The sequence below is a fragment of the Chrysochloris asiatica genome, unplaced genomic scaffold (assembly GCF_000296735.1).
Source record: "Chrysochloris asiatica unplaced genomic scaffold, ChrAsi1.0 scaffold00041, whole genome shotgun sequence".
Classification (NCBI taxonomy): domain Eukaryota; kingdom Metazoa; phylum Chordata; class Mammalia; order Afrosoricida; family Chrysochloridae; genus Chrysochloris; species Chrysochloris asiatica.
The window spans coordinates 4,117,023-4,134,550 of record NW_006408559.1 but is presented as its reverse complement, the minus strand read 5'-3'; the positions used below and the strand labels follow the sequence as shown (position 1 = coordinate 4,134,550).

At 38.5% G+C, this 17,528-nt stretch overlaps 1 protein-coding gene across 1 annotated transcript in view; it reads right to left on the bottom strand.

Annotated features, from left to right (window-relative positions):
• MKLN1 (muskelin 1, intracellular mediator containing kelch motifs) overlaps window positions 1-17,528 on the bottom strand; it is a 194,754-nt gene that overhangs the window by 125,810 nt on the left and 51,416 nt on the right. Inside the window, exons 5-6 of the mRNA XM_006861143.1 lie at window positions 13,370-13,479; window positions 8,989-9,181 (exon numbers count right to left, since the gene is read on the bottom strand). Of these exons, the coding sequence (XP_006861205.1) occupies window positions 8,989-9,181; window positions 13,370-13,479 (303 nt within the window). The remainder of the gene's footprint in view (window positions 1-8,988; window positions 9,182-13,369; window positions 13,480-17,528) is intronic.

Here is a 17,528-nt window from a genome sequence, read left to right as displayed (position 1 = left end):
TGCACAAGACCTTTTTAAAGTGTTGAAGAGCAAAGATGTCAGCTTGAGGAGTAAGGTATGTCTGACCCAAGCCATGGTATTTTCAATAACCTCATATGCAAGCGAAAGCTGGACAGTGAATAAGGAAGACCGCAGAAGAATTGATGCTTTTGAGTTATGGTGTTGGAGGAGAATATTGAAAGTGCCATGGATTGCCAAAAGAACCAACAGCTCTGCATTGGAAGAAGTCCAGCCAGAGTGCTCTTTGGAGTCTAGGATGGCCAAACTTCGTTTCTCATACTTTGGACATATTGTTAGGAAGGACCAGTTGGTAAGGTGGAGGGTCAGAGAAAAAGAGGAAGACCCTGAACGAGATGGATTGGCCAGCAGCATCGATGGACTCAGCGTGACAACAGCAGTGAGGTTGGCCCAGGATCAGGCAGTGTTTCGTTCTGCTGTGCATAAGATTGCTATGGGTTGGTACTGACTCGATGGCACCTAACAACAACAACAACAACAAATATAAAAAACACAGAAGACGAGGTTTTCGGCTCCCGCAAAGATTTAGAGCCTTAGAAACCCTGTATAGGGTCACTATGAGTTGGAACCGACTCGATGGCACTTACCAACAACAATATATAAAACAAAGCAGTCAAAATATATGTGTGACTTCATATATTTTGTTTTATATTTGTACACGTAAAACAAAGAAATCATAATACATATAAGCCTGATTTAATTTTTAATAAATTAAAATATATACATATATATGTACATAAAACTAGCAGTCATGATGTTACCATGTTAAAAAAAAAGTTATATAAAATAAAAAAGCAATACAATGCAGTACTATCAACAACAGAAATGTCATAGTTATTAATAAGGATGGTGGTGGTGGTGATTATATGCCATGGAGTTAGTTCCGACTCATAGTGATCCTGTACGGAGTGTCTGAGGCTGTACATCATTACAGGAGCAGACAGCCTCTTCTTTCTCCTACGAAACAGCTGGTAGTTTCGAACTGCTGACCTTTAGGTTAGCAGCCCAACTCATAACCACTATGCTACCAGAGCTCTTCTTAATAATCATGGTGTTAAGTACTGTGGAGTTGGTCCAACTCATAGTGACCCTGTACAGGGTTTCCGAGGCTGCAAATCTTTATGGGAGCAGAAAGCCTCATCTTTCTCCCACAGAACAGCTGGTAGTTTCAAACTGCCGGCCTTGAAGTTAGCAGCCCGATTCATAACCACTACGCTACCAGAGCTATGGAACAACTAAAAGTATCCATTATAAAATTTTAATAATTTTATAAGAAAAACTTGATAAAATGTAGATTCATCTCTGTCAGCCATGGTAGATAATACTGAACAAAAGAAAAGAAGACTTAAGAATATAAGACCTAACTGATGATACACATCAAACTCTTAACGTTAGACAAAGATTACCTTTAAAAAAAAAAAATAATACAATAATTTAGAAAATCTTAATTGGTAAAGATTTGTAAAATACAATTAATAAACTTGACCAAACGGCCATATAGAATATTGATCCTAACAAGTATCGGATACATATTCTGTCCAAGTATAAATAATGTTTGCGAAAATTGGGCAAACTGGGCTATATACCAATGCCTTTCAAATTTCAAAGGAATGGAATGACATAAAATATATAATCTAATCATATGTAATTACTCTAGAAACAAAGAAAATGGCCAGAAAAGTTCTCATGCATTTGGAAATTTAAAGCTACAAGTCTATGGCTCACAAAAATACACATAATAAAAATACTGAAGTGACACTGATGAAATCCTACGCAGCCTAACAAGAAGGAGTAGATATTGTAAATGCATATAGAGGAATGCAACAAAGTATGAAAATTAATGAGCTAAGCATGTATCTTAAGACTTTAAAAAAAAAACCACGAAAATTAATCCCAAAGAGAGAAGGTAAGGAAAGTAAATATAAGACCATAAATCAAAAACCCAAAAATAGTGGAGAGGATCAACAAATCAAAAAGGTTCTCTGGTTCTCTCACTAAAGACTAATGAATTTGACAGAACTCTGATATAAGTGATGGAAAATTGGGCAGGTTCTAAAGAAACCAACAGAGGAATGAAAAAAGAGACATCCAAAGATCCAGTACATGTTTAACACAAAATAGGGGGACATAAGGTCCTGGGGCGGCACAGTGGGTTAATGCTCCAGACTGCAAAGTCATTTGAATTGCAAGGTCGGCGATTCAAGCTCACCAGCTGCTCCTTGGAAACCCTATACAGGGTCACTATGGGTTGGAATCGACTCAACAGCACTTAACAACAAGAACAAGGTACAACTTCATGCCCTTAAGTTTGAAAATTGAGATGAAATTGACATATTTTCAGAAAAATGTAACTCATCAAAATGAACCAAATGACCCTGAAAAGCCATAAAATGTTCACAGAAATTGAATCAACAGACAAAACTCCTCCATGGAACAAAGACTCACTGTTACACAGAGGGTCACCATGAGCTGGTGTCAACTCAAGGGTAACTAATAAAAACAACAAAGCAAATTCAAAGCACAGACAGTTTCACTGGTAAATTCTGCCAAATATGCAAGAAAAATAATAATTCATATCTTACAGACATTTAAAGAATTTGAAGAAAGGTTACCTCTTCAACCCATTATTAACCATTGAGATGAACAGAACACTGGTACTAAACCCGAGTGACAAGTAGTAGAATGCAAAATTACAAGAATAATCTTAGTAATGAAACGTGTTCCTGTTAAGAGCTGTCAAGGTGGTTCCAAGTCATAGTGACACTCCATACAACTAAACAGCACACTGCAGTTCTGTACTCCCCCCGCAGTCCTTCCTACATGAGCCCACTCTTGCAGTTCCTGTGTCAATCTACCTCTCGGTGACTGGATGCCTCTTTTTTTGTTGTAGAATACCAAGCACAGTATCGATCTCTGAGGTCTAACAAAAAGAATGGGAAGAATCCTAGCAAAATATTCAATATAAACCCAAGAAACAGATTTTTAAAATTATGACAAAGTACCAAAATTTTTTTAAAGACCCCAACCAACCCTCCCACATCACTCTTTCTTTCTCAGTTGGGTTTGATAATTCACTGCAATGACCACAAAGCACTGAGAGACCGTACTCACAGTTACAGGGTTGATTACAAAAGTTAACAGGTTACGTACGATTCAGGGTCAGAATCATTCAGGCTGTTCCTCCAGTCAGGATTGTGTCTCTCTGGCTCTTGGACCCTTGACCTGGCCTCTGCCCTGTTCCAGCAATGTTACAAAGTTCTTTTAGGGTTACTGATATATGCCCACAGAGTACACCACTCTATCGTTAAGTCTCAGCCTGAAGACACTTGGCTCAAGCTTCAGGGGTAAGCAAAACTAGTTCCCCCAACAGTTAATCTGTCATTTCAGGGCCATCTAGAGGGAAGAGCATGAGAGATGTGAGGGATCCTAACCAGAAAAGCAGTGACGGCAGAGATGGTGGCAGAAAGAGCAGCAGAGGACCACAGGCCCATGGACCGAGAAGGGCAGTGTGCCTGTAGGTAGGAGACTGGCTTGCAAAATGTGTCCTTTGGACAGTTAAATGAGTATGTGTTTGCAATGTGGTATGTGTACATAAAATTAAAAAAAAACATAATAGAGGTAAAAACTGTTAGCTGATGGTGCATGGAGAGAATTGTAATCACTGCAATGATTTGTTGAATGTATAACTAATGATCATCTGCCCTGTAAACCTTAACTCAATTCACAATAAAAGCTTTAAAAACAAACAAACAAAAAACCCTAGTTCCCCCAGCTCAGTCTTTACTCGCTCTGTGGGTTGATTCTGCTGCTGCCACAAGTCTGACGTCACAAGCTCTGCCTTCCACTCCTGGCTCCTCTTCCCTGACAGCAGGAGCTACCTACCTCAGCTTCTGAAATGGCTCCTTTACAACCCAACAGGATGGCAAAACCAACGAACTGCAATGAACCTTGTTAACAGTCACTCACAACTGAATCATATAATCAATCCATTAGCATCTTTCCCCCACCTTCGCTTAGCCTGAACAACAGGAAAAAGGCTTTGTTTACAGACTATGGCTAGAAGAGAAATGAAATAATTCACTGCACAAAGTATATCTGAGAAATACAAAGTTGATTTAACACTAAAGTATCAATTACTGTGACTCCATACACTAACAGATTAAAGTATGAAAAAATTTTATCTCAAAAATGTGGAGGAAAGGAAATAAAATTTAATATCATTTATGATATGTCAGAATCAGATACAGGCATCTCCAAAAGCACTACATAAAAACATCACATTTAACAATAAAATATTATATGCATTCCTTTTGAGCTCATGATCTACACAAGGTATTTTATAAATTTCAATATCAATTCTTCATAATAGTTAAGACAAAGGGCATTCTGAATCAAAATCTCAACAAGATTTAAAAACTACTCAAGAAAGAAAAAAATCCTAAGGTGAGAACCTACCACATAATTAACAATACTGCCTAAGTCATAATGGTGAGAGCCATTTACTGACATTATCATATCCAGTCCAACTCATATTGACCCTACAGGTCATGTGAAAACAGCCTCATCTTTCTCTCTTGGAGAGGTTGGTGGGTTTGAAGCACTGACCTTGTGGTTAGCAGCACAACACTTAACTCACTGTGCCACCAGGGTTTCTTATAAGATGGTGGTGGTGGGGAAACAAGAAGGAAAAAGACAAAATAAAAAAGAAAGAAAGAAAGGGAAGGAATAAGACAAGGGAAAAAGAGAGAGGAGAGTTCTCAAGCTGAACCTTTGTATCACAAAAGCATATCTTCATTTTGATAGCAAGTTCAGATCAATTCTGTAATGCGAGGTTTTCAGTACAAACATTTACCTCTTTGAGTAAGAGTTTCCTATTCTTAGGTGATTTTTGTCACCCTCCATCCTGGGATTCTACCTTGTATCCCTGGCAGTGTCAGTGAAAGCATAGCAATTACTGGTTCCGGAATCACCTCCGCTGATGTAAATGCAGAGCTATTTCTAGGCAAACAGGAAGTCCATTACAAAATAAATATAGTCTGATGCTCTCTTAAAATACAGATCATACTTAAAGATGATGCTAGCTCCCTATACTAAATAGACTAACAGTAGGTTTTGTTTTCTCCTTTAGAAATCTTGGTAGAATGTTTTTGATTCCCTAAACTTTCCTGCTTCGTAGGCAGGAACAACTTGCCCCTCTCTGCTATGTTTTTAGTGGAGCAGAGAAGCCAAAAGACTCTGTACTGTTTACTTCCTTATATGTCCAACAACTCATCATCAGTGAAGTCAGCAGTCAACTCTGGAAGGAATGTCTATTAACTAAGCAGTGTTCAAGCCAGTTGTGGAGAGCCCAAACCAGTACCAAAAAGCAAAACAAAACAGGACTTGCCTATACATTTCAGGAATAGAAGAATTACTACCAATTTTCCCTAAACTTAATTCCCCTCTAGAGCCAGAGGATATTAGTTGACTGATGTAGACAGAATTGTACATGATTTTAAAAGATTTTCCTAACAGAATATTCTACTAAAGGGACAAGTTTTAAAACATGACTGTTTTTACTCTAAAAAAATATAGCTTGTTTTAACTTGCCCTTTTCCCTAACAAAATTATTTCAAATACCATAAAGATTTGAAACAAAACAAAACATAAAATCTGTTGCTCTCTAAAAATATATAGAATTTACTCTTACAAATGGCAGGCATACAGACATACATATTTGTTTTATTTCTTTATACTCCAAAGTGTACTCTTTTTCAAACACATCAATCATTTAACTGCAAGCAGCAGCATCAACTACACCAGCAGCACCACTGTCACGGAAGAGATCTGTTGGTACATTTAATGCAGAAGACATGCAATTCATTTTAAAATTAGTGTTAAATTTATAAACTCAAAGAAGGCAGTACTGTCTGTTTTCCTTACTTGTAGACTATCCAGCCCAATCCCTAATACGTATGAGGTGCTGTTGGGTGCCCCTCTCATAGCGATCCCGTGTCCAACAGAATGAAGACTTCCTATGTTTGAGCCCACTGCATCGCTGCAGTCACTGTGTCTATCTCATTGCGGGTCTTCCCTCTTTTCACTGACCCTCTACTTTAACAAGCATGATGCATTTATCAGAGATTGGGCCCTCCTGGTAACATGTCCATAGTATGTGAGACCAAGTCTTACCACCCCTGCTTCTGAAGAACGCTGTTGTTGTTAAGGGTCATCAAGTCGGTTCCTACTTATAGCAACCCTGTATAGGGTCTCCAAGGAACAGGTGGCAGGTTTGAACTATCAACCTTGTGGTTTGCAGTCCAGTGCTGATCCTACAGTGCCACATCAGGAGTCCCTAGATGGAACAAATCTTCTAAGGTAGATGTATTTGTTCTTCTTGCAGTCCATGGCAGATTCGATATTCTTCAACAACACCATCATATAAAGGCATCAATTCTTCTTTGATCTTCCTTCCTCACTGTCCAGCTTTTACATGCATATAAGACAACTGAACATACCATGACTCATGTAGTATACCTCAGTCCTCAAAGTGACATCTTTGCTTTGAACACTTAAAAGAGGTCTGTTGCAGCAGGTAGTTGTTAAGGATCCAACCCATGTTGTTGCTGTTGTTGTTGTCAGGTGCCATCGAGTCGGAACCGACTCATAGCGACCCCATGCACAGCAGAATGAAACAATGTCCGATCCTGGGCCAACCTCACTACTGCTGCCACACCTGAGTCCATCAAACAGGAGGAGCCAGAAGTGAAGTGCATCTTTTGGACCCCAAGATCCCTGTGCACTGAACCTCCTCGACCCAGAGACAGTAAAGTTGTGACACCGGAAGAGCAGGAGAGGAGCAGTAGCAGTACCAACAGCCAGAAAATGAGACAGAGCAGTGCACTTCCCAGTCCACGGAGAAAGGAAAGCCAAGTGACTCTGGGCAGGAAGCTTGCCTTTAGAGTGGGGTGCCTCCAAGCATTTAATCAGGGAAACTGGATTGCTGACCCACAAAGTTAGAGCCAAGTGCCTTCAGGCTGAAGCTTATGGTAGAGTGGTATGTCCTACTGGCATTTACCAACAGCTGACTGGAACAACTATGCCCTGAGCCATTTGTGACCCTGAATTATAACATGTTAGCTTCGACTAAACCACATAACTGTCAGCACTGCCTTTGAGTTTTGTGTGGTCACTGCAATGAATTATCAAACCCAATAGAGAAGCAGAGTATTGTGGGAGGGATAGTTTGGTGTTTCATAGTTTTGCACGTATAGTCCAGGTTCTGATTATTTGCTCAACAGACAGACAAAAAATGGTGAAAGGATACATCCCTGACAGACTCCTTTCCTGATTTTAAACCACACAGTAGCCCCTTGTTCTGTCCTAACATCTGCCTCTTGATCTATGTACAGGTTCCTCATGACCACATTTAAGTGTTCTGGAATTCCCATGCTTTGCACAATGTTATCCATAACTTGTCATAAACCACACAACTGAATGCCTTTGCATAGTCAATAAAACACAGGTAAGCATCTTTCTGGCATTTTCTGCTTTCAGCCAAAATCTATCAGATATCCCTCCTTACACATCCTTTTCTGCAGCCAGTTTGAATTTCTGGCAGTTGCTTGTCCATGCATTGCTTCAACCATGTTTAAATTATCTTCAGCAAAATTTTACTTGCATGTGATATTGATGATATTTTTCGATAATTTCCACATTTTTAATAATGTTGTTAAGTGCCGTCAAGTCAGTTCCAACTCACAGTGACCCTGGTACAAGGTTTCTGAGGCTTTGAATCTTCGTGGAAGCAGAGCCTCATTTTTCTCCTGTGGAGAGGCTGCTGAGGTTGAACTGTGGAGCTTATGGTTTGAAGTCTAGTGCTTACCATATGGAGACATTATGCTCCCATTCTTAATAATAGTGCTTGATAAGATGAAACTATATAAAAGCAGAGCATTGCACTAAGAGTCTTATTCTTTCAACAATATTACTACTAACCTAACTAATACGGGACCCTGGTGTGGCACTGTAGGATAAGCACTGGGCTGCTAATCTCAAGGTTGACAGTTCAAACCCACTAGATGCTCTTAGCAACCTTATACAGGGTTGCTGTTTGGAACCAACTCAAAGGCACACAAAAACAATATAGTAAGAATAATCTACATTCCTTCTATAAAAAGACAAAATTCACATTTTATATTTAGGTTCTACTGTATTGTCACTATTAAAGCTATTGTAGGAATTACAAGAAAAAAATAGGACGCCATTATATAAGCAACAACCGTATTCTGTTTTCAAAGAAAAAACAAAACATACTAGACCTTAAATATCCAGATAGGTGTCATCCTCCAAAGCAGTGACCTTGGAAGATTAGATACGTGTTTAATACTTAGATTTCTTCCCAAACCAGATTACAGAGCAAGTCAGCAATTATGTAGCATTCATACTATACAGAAGCTGTTTCTAATCATAAATCTGTGAATTCATTAAATTGCCTACTAATAACACTTTTTGGCTATCCAAGCGTCAAAAACATATATCATTATATAATAAAGATCTGTAACAAGAATACTTAAAGGGATATGTCTATATCACTGGTCATGACATTGACATCAAAAACTAGGTTTAGGACTGTGTAGTTCTAGTGCATCTTAGTTAGCATCAGTAAGTGAAGCAGGGTTGTCCAAGTACCATCGTTCATGCTTTATATGTCTCATTATATCATGGACCAGCTTACATAAAAGAAGTCCTTACCCCAAATAACTAAGAACTTTTACAGAGTAAAAACGAAATAACACAAATATATACTAACTGGAATAAGCCTAGATTCCTTTTAAAAGATCATGTCCTGTATATACATGGAGGGCTTCAGAAACTTTGTGGAAAAATTGAATTAAAAGATAACAGAAAATTTTCACTAACTTTCTGAAGCCTCCTCATGCTGGAAATCACTCCAATAAACCACCCTAAGTTTACATGTTGATAACATACCATTCACAGCTTTTTCAATCAAGTCTTCACAAGCATCAAAATCGCCCTTCAAGACCAGCTTGTCATGCAGATCTGTTAACATGGGATGCTCCAGGGCAATCTTGGTTTTCTTCTGTAGTGATTCAAAGGCTTCAGTATAGTTGTGCTGGCGGAAGTGTTTCAGGCAAAGACGAATGGCTTCCTGTTCGCGGTACTACTAGAGCACAGGAGAAAGTAGAGAGAGACGGGATATGCTTAGTCGTTGCTGTATGAACTAGTAACAGTAACTATAACTAACCTCAACTGAACACTTGCTATACACTCAGCACACATTAACCTTATTAGGCATCAACATTTCTAACATTTACAGCTTAGCCAATTGTAATAGCTTGTGCAAGGACGCAAAGTGTGCAGCAGAAAGAGATGGAATCATACCTCCTTCCAGCGCCTGAACTCTGAAAAACTTTCCATTTTTAGTAAAGCCTACTGGTGCAGCGCTGTGGGTTAATATGCTGGACGGCAAAGTCGGTTTGGACCGCAAGGTTGGCGGTTCAAGCTCCCCAGCTGCTCCCTGGAAACCCTATACAAGCTCGTTATGGGTCGGAACCAACTCGACAGCACTTAACAACAACTCAAGAATGTAAACATTATAACTTCCAAAGCATCTCCTAACCCACTTACAATGCTGGTACTGAAAGCACAGAAATTGTTCAACAAAACAGATGGTTTTTTTCTGGGTTCTCAGAAATAAGCTATTAAGTATATGATAAATATTTCAAGTGTTAACTATTTCAAACTCACAAATAGGCTTTATGACCCAAAAATTTTCAGAAAGAGATTATTTAAATTGTATACTATTAAACAAAAACAAGAATCCAAAAAGTGGGGAGCCTAATTAGCTACTTTCTTCCCTAATGGGATGAATGCCAAAGTCACAAACTCATACACAGATTTCAAAAAAACAAAACAAAACAAACTGCTGTTGTTGTTAGACACCATCCAGTTTGGTTCTGACTTATCGCGACCCTGTGTCATCCTCACAATTGTTATGTTTGAGCCGGTTCCTGCTGCCTCTATGCCAATCCACTTCGTTAATGACCCTCCACTTTACCAAGCATGATGTCCTACTCCTGAGACTGCTCCTGTCTGATAACATGTCCGAAATATAAGAGACAGTCTTGCCATCCTGACTTCTAAGGAGCATTCTGGCTGTACTTATCTTAACAGACATTTATTTGTTCTTCAGGCAGTCCATGGTACTTTCAGTATTCTTCTCCAACAACAGAATTCAAATGAACTGATTCTTCTCCGATCTTCTCTATTCACTATCTAACTTTCACAAGCATATGAGGTTATTGAAAATACCATAGCCTGGGTCAGACGCACCTTAGTCCTCAAGCTGCCAATTTTGCTCTTTAACACTTTAAAGAGGTCTTGCAGCAGATCTGTCTAGTGTAATATCTCATTTGAGTTCTTGACTGTCTGGAAATTATCTCACATTTTCTAGGTATACCACTGTGCAATAAGAACAAAATAAATGACACAGAAGTACTGCATGATAATAAAACAACAAAGAATGAACGCAAGCATTAAAGTGACTAGAGGTAAATATTGTTAATTGAAGACACATGGAGGGGATTCCAATCAATGTAATTAAATGAAGTATATGATGTGTTGAATGTAAAATTGATGCTCTGTAAACCACTCAATTCACAATAAAAAATTCTAAAACAAAACAATGAGTGATTTATTTATAAACATTAACCTTTAATAAAGATAGAATATAATCACTTTTAAGATTTACAAGTTTAAAGAAAACTGATTTATAATTCACTGTGGTTTTTTTTTTTTTTTTTTACTAATAAAAGCTTATCAAAACACCTATCCCTTAAGCACAACAGTTACCCAGGATTTTAACTCATCAAGTAATCAAAGGATGGTTCTCTATCTAAACTAACTATATTGTTTCTTACCCTTGGCCTCTAAAAGGCCCTGGTAGTGTAGTAGATGATGAGTTAGCCTGGTAATTAAAAGGTCACCAGTTCAAATCTTTTCTCCATGGGCAAAAAGATGAAGCTTTCTGCCTCCATAAAGATGTACAGCCTAGGAAACCCCATGCAGGGTCTCAAGGAGTTGAAACCAACTACGTGGCACATGCCACCAGCACCACTACTTGGCCTCTAAATGAAGATGCACCATCCCCACCAACCCTGGCCTCTAAAGAAAGATGCAGCGTAGCCATCTGACACCACATAAAAAAAGTAGTATCTTTTTATCTGCTCACTTTAGGTGTCACATTCACATTTTATATTTTCTAAGGAGCCCTGGTAGCGTAGTGGATTATGAGCTGGGCTGCTAAATGCAAGGTCAGCAGTTCAAATCTACAAGCCTCTCTGAGGATGAAAGATGAGACTTTCTGCTCCCATAGAGATATATATCTTAGGAAACCCTTTACAGGGCTGCTAACCTCAGGGTCAGCAGTTTGAAACTACCAGCTGTTCCTTGGGAGAAAGGTGAGGCTTTCTGCTTCCGTAAAAATTTACAGCCTCGGAAACACTATGCAGGGTCGCTGAGTCAGAACCGACTTCACAGCACACTGCCATGCCCACCATGAATGGAAAACATCTTGGTGGCACACCACCAACACGTATACAGACACATAATATGAAATAACTGAATTTCAATGCTTAAAAAATACAGCCTGAAATCCAAAGACGGCAAAGATAGTCTAATTCTAGAGGTTCATAGTAAGTTCAGAGAAGCTGAAAGATGAAATGGGTCAATGCATTTTCAAATATAATCTCTCTGTAATGTTGGAAAAACGAAGTGAAGCTTGCAACTTTCCATGATATCAAGAGACTAGAGTGAGCATATTAACAACACCAAATACATACACAAACATCATACACTCGAGGGGGAATGTATCCAACTACTGGAGGAATTTAATCTTTTTATTTTTTCTCTGTCATTGAAGGAACAGTAGAAGTTAGGAAATTGTAACTTAGATGTTAAGTATCTGATATGTGTAGAAGATGCAAAGTGACCTTGAAAGTCTAAAGACAGCATCTCTACCTTCAATGAATTACAGTATTAAAAGAAACACAAGAAATATGTAACATGGAAAATATTAAGTCCCACATGATTATTTTCAGTTAAATGTAATCAAATGCCAAAATTAAATAAATGGAGCATAAAGTTCTGTAATTATGCTGATCAGGAGAACTGAACGCCATACAGAGCCCCTCTGTCTAAAGAGTTACACACTGCTTCCCACTCTCCTCTTGTCCATCAGCTCACTCTACCTGCAAAGACATCAGTATGCAGTGATTCGGTTTAAGCCTCCTTATCCCCTCGAGCAGGAAGAATGCCCATTCAAACAAAAAACTTACCTCAATACAAAAGTCAAATAAATATACATTATAAATAAAAAAGAGGCATACCAATAAAGATTTCAAAACCACCCATAAATCTATTCAACAATTTAAATGCGAGTATTTTAGGGTGTGTCTATTATATAAGCTGAACTGTAAATTAAATTGCTAAGTATCATTTTTATGCTTCCTATAAACACAAGATCATGATATTTATAGAAAATGTCTATATTAAAGCCAGCATTTTTATAGCGAAAAAATAAATATTCCCATTTTACTAAACACACACACACCCAGGAAAGGAAAGCATTATGAAAGCAATTTAGAACCAAAACTGTTCCACTAAAAACTGTTTAAAGTATTTACATCAATATAGGCTAAAAATAAAATTTATGATACAAGAGGCATCAAAATATAATGGCAGACTCTGGAGCCAGACGGCCTGAGTTCAAAATAGCTTGAGCACTTTACAGTGGTATGACCTTGAGCAAAATACTGAACTTCTCTGTGCTCTAATTCCTCAAATGCAAAACAGGGATAATAACTGTAGTTCCAGTTCACCAGCTGGTCCTCAGAAACCCTATATAGGGTTGCTATGGGTTGGAACCAATTCGATGGCACTTAACAACAACAGCTACCTCGGTAGGATAGCAATTAAATGAGGTAGAAAGATTGCTTAGGAGCTGGCAGACTGTAAATGCTTAATAAATATTAGTTAGCTCGTGGAGCCTATGGGCTAAATATTGGACTATTAACCCCAAAGTTTGAATTTTGAAGCCATCAACCACTGCATAGTGCAGACAAATGAGGCTGCCTGCTGCAGTCACGATGGTGCAGCCGTGGAGAGCTGATGATGGAGCAGTTCTCCTGTCCTACAGGGTCGTTACAAGGCAGGATCAACTTGAGTTCTGAGCACTGTTCAAACAGTATTGTCAGTCTCTTTAATTATTCTCAATAAAGATGAGATGGATAAAACTCTCTCTGTATAAGCATTAGAAACATACAATCCAGATTTTAAAACACAGTCCTACCTTGCTATACCAGTTGAGACAGGGCTGTACTACATCAGGATCGTCAATGCCACTAAGTTCAACATACCAGATGCTAAAGTTAAAGCTGGGTCCCCAGGACAAGAGTGGAACTTTGAGGAGAGAGGGAAAAAGGAAGAAAAAATTAACATACATAGTCCAAATAATATGTCAGCAAACTATGTGAGCCTATTATAATTCATTCAACACGTTCTCTGAGCCCTTTCTAGACAGCTCACATGACGTAGATGCTGGAGCTCCAGCATGTCCGGACCATTAGCATATTTCCCCAGTCATAGCAACACTGCACAATAAATTCAGAGTGGTGACACATGGGGCCCCCCAAACACAGCCAAGGCTTATGGATTAACAGATAAATTTTACAAAACCTACATTACATAAAAGCAATAAATACTAAACAAGAGACTTGGAAGAGGTTGTGGAGAAATTGCATTATTTTTTAATTCTATTCTCCATGAACTTTTTGAAGCCCATTTTATGTAATTTAAGCTCCATGAGAGTTCAATCATAGGCTTAACCCTGAAAACAACCAAAAGAAAAAGGACATAAGGGCAATCTGACTATGAGTACTGGTATACTCAAAATTCTGAATAAAATTACAAAGGAAAAAAAAAACCGACCAGATTTTCATTGTCACTGAAGAGAGTTCGTCCCGGGAATGGAAGGATGGTTCCATGCCAGGAAATCTATTCCTGTAACTCATCACCTTACAAAGATAGGTGAGGAAACCCATCTGCATTTGATTATCCCAGTGGACACTAAAAATAAAAACGTACTTTCTATTCACCGAAGAAGTAGAAGACAGTTGTCTCTATTCCCAGGAATATTACAGTCGTAACTGAGGAAGCAGTACTTGTACTTCCACAGATCACACAAGAACTTAGAAACAGACAGACTTCCACTGTATACCTTCTCTACTTCACACAACCTGCATGATCTGGGGTACGTCCTCTGTGAAGTGAGTATAATAAAGCCTATCTCACAGAATGCTAAGGGAACTTAACAAGGTAATATCTTCGTCAATACTTAGCTTAGGCAAACAGCAAGTGCTTTATAAATAGTACCTATTGTTATTACTACTTTAAAAGAATATAAATATATATCCAAATGTATGATGCATACACCAATTGCTATCCCTAACAGAATAAGTGTAATAGAATCAGGAAAGTTATACATCAGGATTCTATCTTTTCATCATACTTATTTCAATCTGTACGCTGAGCAAATAATCCGAGAAACTGGTTATATGAAGAAGAATGTGGCATCAGGATTGGAGGAAGGGTCATTAATAGCCTGAGATATGCAGATGACAGACCTTGCTTGCTGAAAATGAAGACTTAAAGCACTTACTGATGAAGACCAAAGACCACAGCCTTTACTATGGATTACAGTTCAAATGTAAAGAAAATGAAAGTTTTGACAACTAGAACAATAAGCAATATCATGACAAGTGGAGAAAAGACTGAAGTTATCCAAGATTTCATTTTACTTGGAACCACAATCGATGCTCATTGAAGCTGTAGTCAAGAAATTAAACATATTGCATTGGGCTAATCTGCTGTAAAAGATCTCTTTAAAGTGTTAAAAGAGCAAAGATGTCCCCTTGAGACTAAGGTGCGCCTGACACAAGCCTTATTCATTGTCCACTTTATGCATATACAAAATAGACACCAAGTAAGGAAGACCAGAGAAGAATTGATACATTTAAATTATGGGGTTGGCAAAGAACATTGAAAGTACCATGAACTGCCAGAAGAATAAACAAATCTGTCTTGAAAGAAGTATAGTAATACTTTGTCTCATGTACTTCTGACACGTTATCAAGAGGGACCATTCCTTTGAAAAGGACATTATGCTTAGTAAAGTGGAGGGTCATTAAAAAAGAGAAAGACCTCTAACAAGATGGATTTACAAGATGGCAGCAACAATGGATCCAAACATAACTGTGAGGATGACATAGTGTTTCACTATGTTGTGAATCGGGTCCCTGAGTCAATGAGGACTGAATGGCACCTCACAACAACAAATGTCCCTGATTATCACTTACTAGCTATGCAGTCTGGAACAAGTCATTTAATGCCTATCGTCAGTTTCCTCTACTAAAAAGAGAACAGTTTTATCTGTCAGTATAAGGTACAAATGAGATGCCACTTGATAAAGGAGAAAGTATTCATGAAACTATAAAAAGATAATGGAACTGCTATATTATCCTGAAGGTAAATTCTAGATAACGACTGGTAAAATAATAGGACTCAAATTTGTATATTCTTCATGTTGTTAAATGTCGCTGAGTCAATTCCAACTCATAGACTCATAGAGACCCTGTATAGGGTTTCTGAGGAGCGGCTGGTAAATCTGAACCGCTGACCTTGCAGTTCAAACCGACCTCGTGGTCCAGTGTATTATCCCACAGTGCCACACCAGGACTCATAGTATCTAAAAATCTACAAGCAAGAAAGCATGCAAATGAGGATTTTTAAAATAGTATAAAAATTACAAAACATATTTACCTTAAAACATAACCCTTATATAATTTTGCAACAACTACAAAATATATGTATGGTCACATGTGTACATATGTTTGCATATATACATGTATAGGTATGCATATGTGTGTACATAAATACATGTTGTTCTCTGTGTATGCAAGTGTTTGTATATGATTATATGTTCATGTATATAACAAAGCACTTAGGGGACACAGCTATGGCTAGTTCTTAGACATAACCAAAACTCGTGGGCTAGGTTAGACAACTGGAACTCAGTCAAATGACATACTGTATATAGTTCACACAGTTTACACTCTACATCCTAGTTTGCCTGGGTTGCACTTGGAGTCTTAAAAGCTTGTGAATGGCCATCTAAAAAATAATGATGTTGCTGTTAAGTGCTGCTGAGTCGATTCCAACACATAGCGACCCTGTATAGCGTTTCGGAGGAGCGGCTGGTGAGCTTGAACTGCCGACCTTACAGTTCAAACCAACATTGCAATTCAGTGCATTAAGCCACAGCACCACACCAGGACTCAAGAAACAATGATAGGTCTCTTCTAGTCCAGAGCAAAAGAGAAAGAAGCCTCGGAGTAGACACTAGTCTACAGGGTTACTAGCCTACATAAAATATGGCCTCTCCTATCTTTACACCAGAAATATCTGTTGCCTGGATATCACTGCCACCATTCTGATCAGGGCAACAGTAACTGAACCCTGACAGAACTTTTTAAAGTCCAGCTATGCTGTACCACTTGAGACTACAGGGCTCCGAGACTATCACCTTGAGATACTCCATAGACCTTTAACCAAAACTACCTCCTGATATCACCTTTTTGCTAAATAATATATTACACTGGCTCATAAAATAAGGTATGTTGTTGTTATGTGCCATCGAGTCGGTTCTGACCCATAGCGACCCTGTATAGGGTTTCCGAGGGTGTAAATCTTTACGGGAGTAGAAAGCCTCATCTTTCTCCCGCGGAGCAGCTGGTAGTTTCGAACCGCTGACCTTAAGGTTTGCAGCCCGATTCGTAACCACTACGCTACCAGAGGTATAGTACTAGTGAATATTCCACACCTTTTAAAATCATCTATGTGAAACCACATGGTCAACAATTACTCTAAAACAAAGATGAAAGGGGACAGGATTACAAGAAGTGAAACACCTAGAAGAGAATGAATGAGAATGTTAACACATTGTAAAAAATGAAACCAATGTTTCTGAGCAATTTCTGTGTTGTTGTTAAGTGCTATTGAGTAGGTTCTGACTCACAGCAACCAAGCATAGGGTTTCCAAGGAGCAGCTGGTAGGTTTAAACCACTGACTTTGGGGTTAGCAGTCCAAAGCTTATGTTAAATGGGAATCTGATTTGCTGTGAAAACTTTCACCCAAAACACAGAAAACATCATTTAAAAACAAACAGAGACAACAACAACAACAAACCTAACCTCTGCTACTAAGTAAAACTGTGGGTTTCTGCTCCTTGTTAACCATTTGTGATCAAACTTGTTTAAGTAAAATCTAATTAAATAGACTGTTGTTGTTACGTGCCGTCCAGTCGGTTCCGACCCATAGCGACCCTGTACAGGGTTTCCGAGGCTGAATTAATAGACTACATCTACTTAAAAAATTATTATGTTTAGATGCC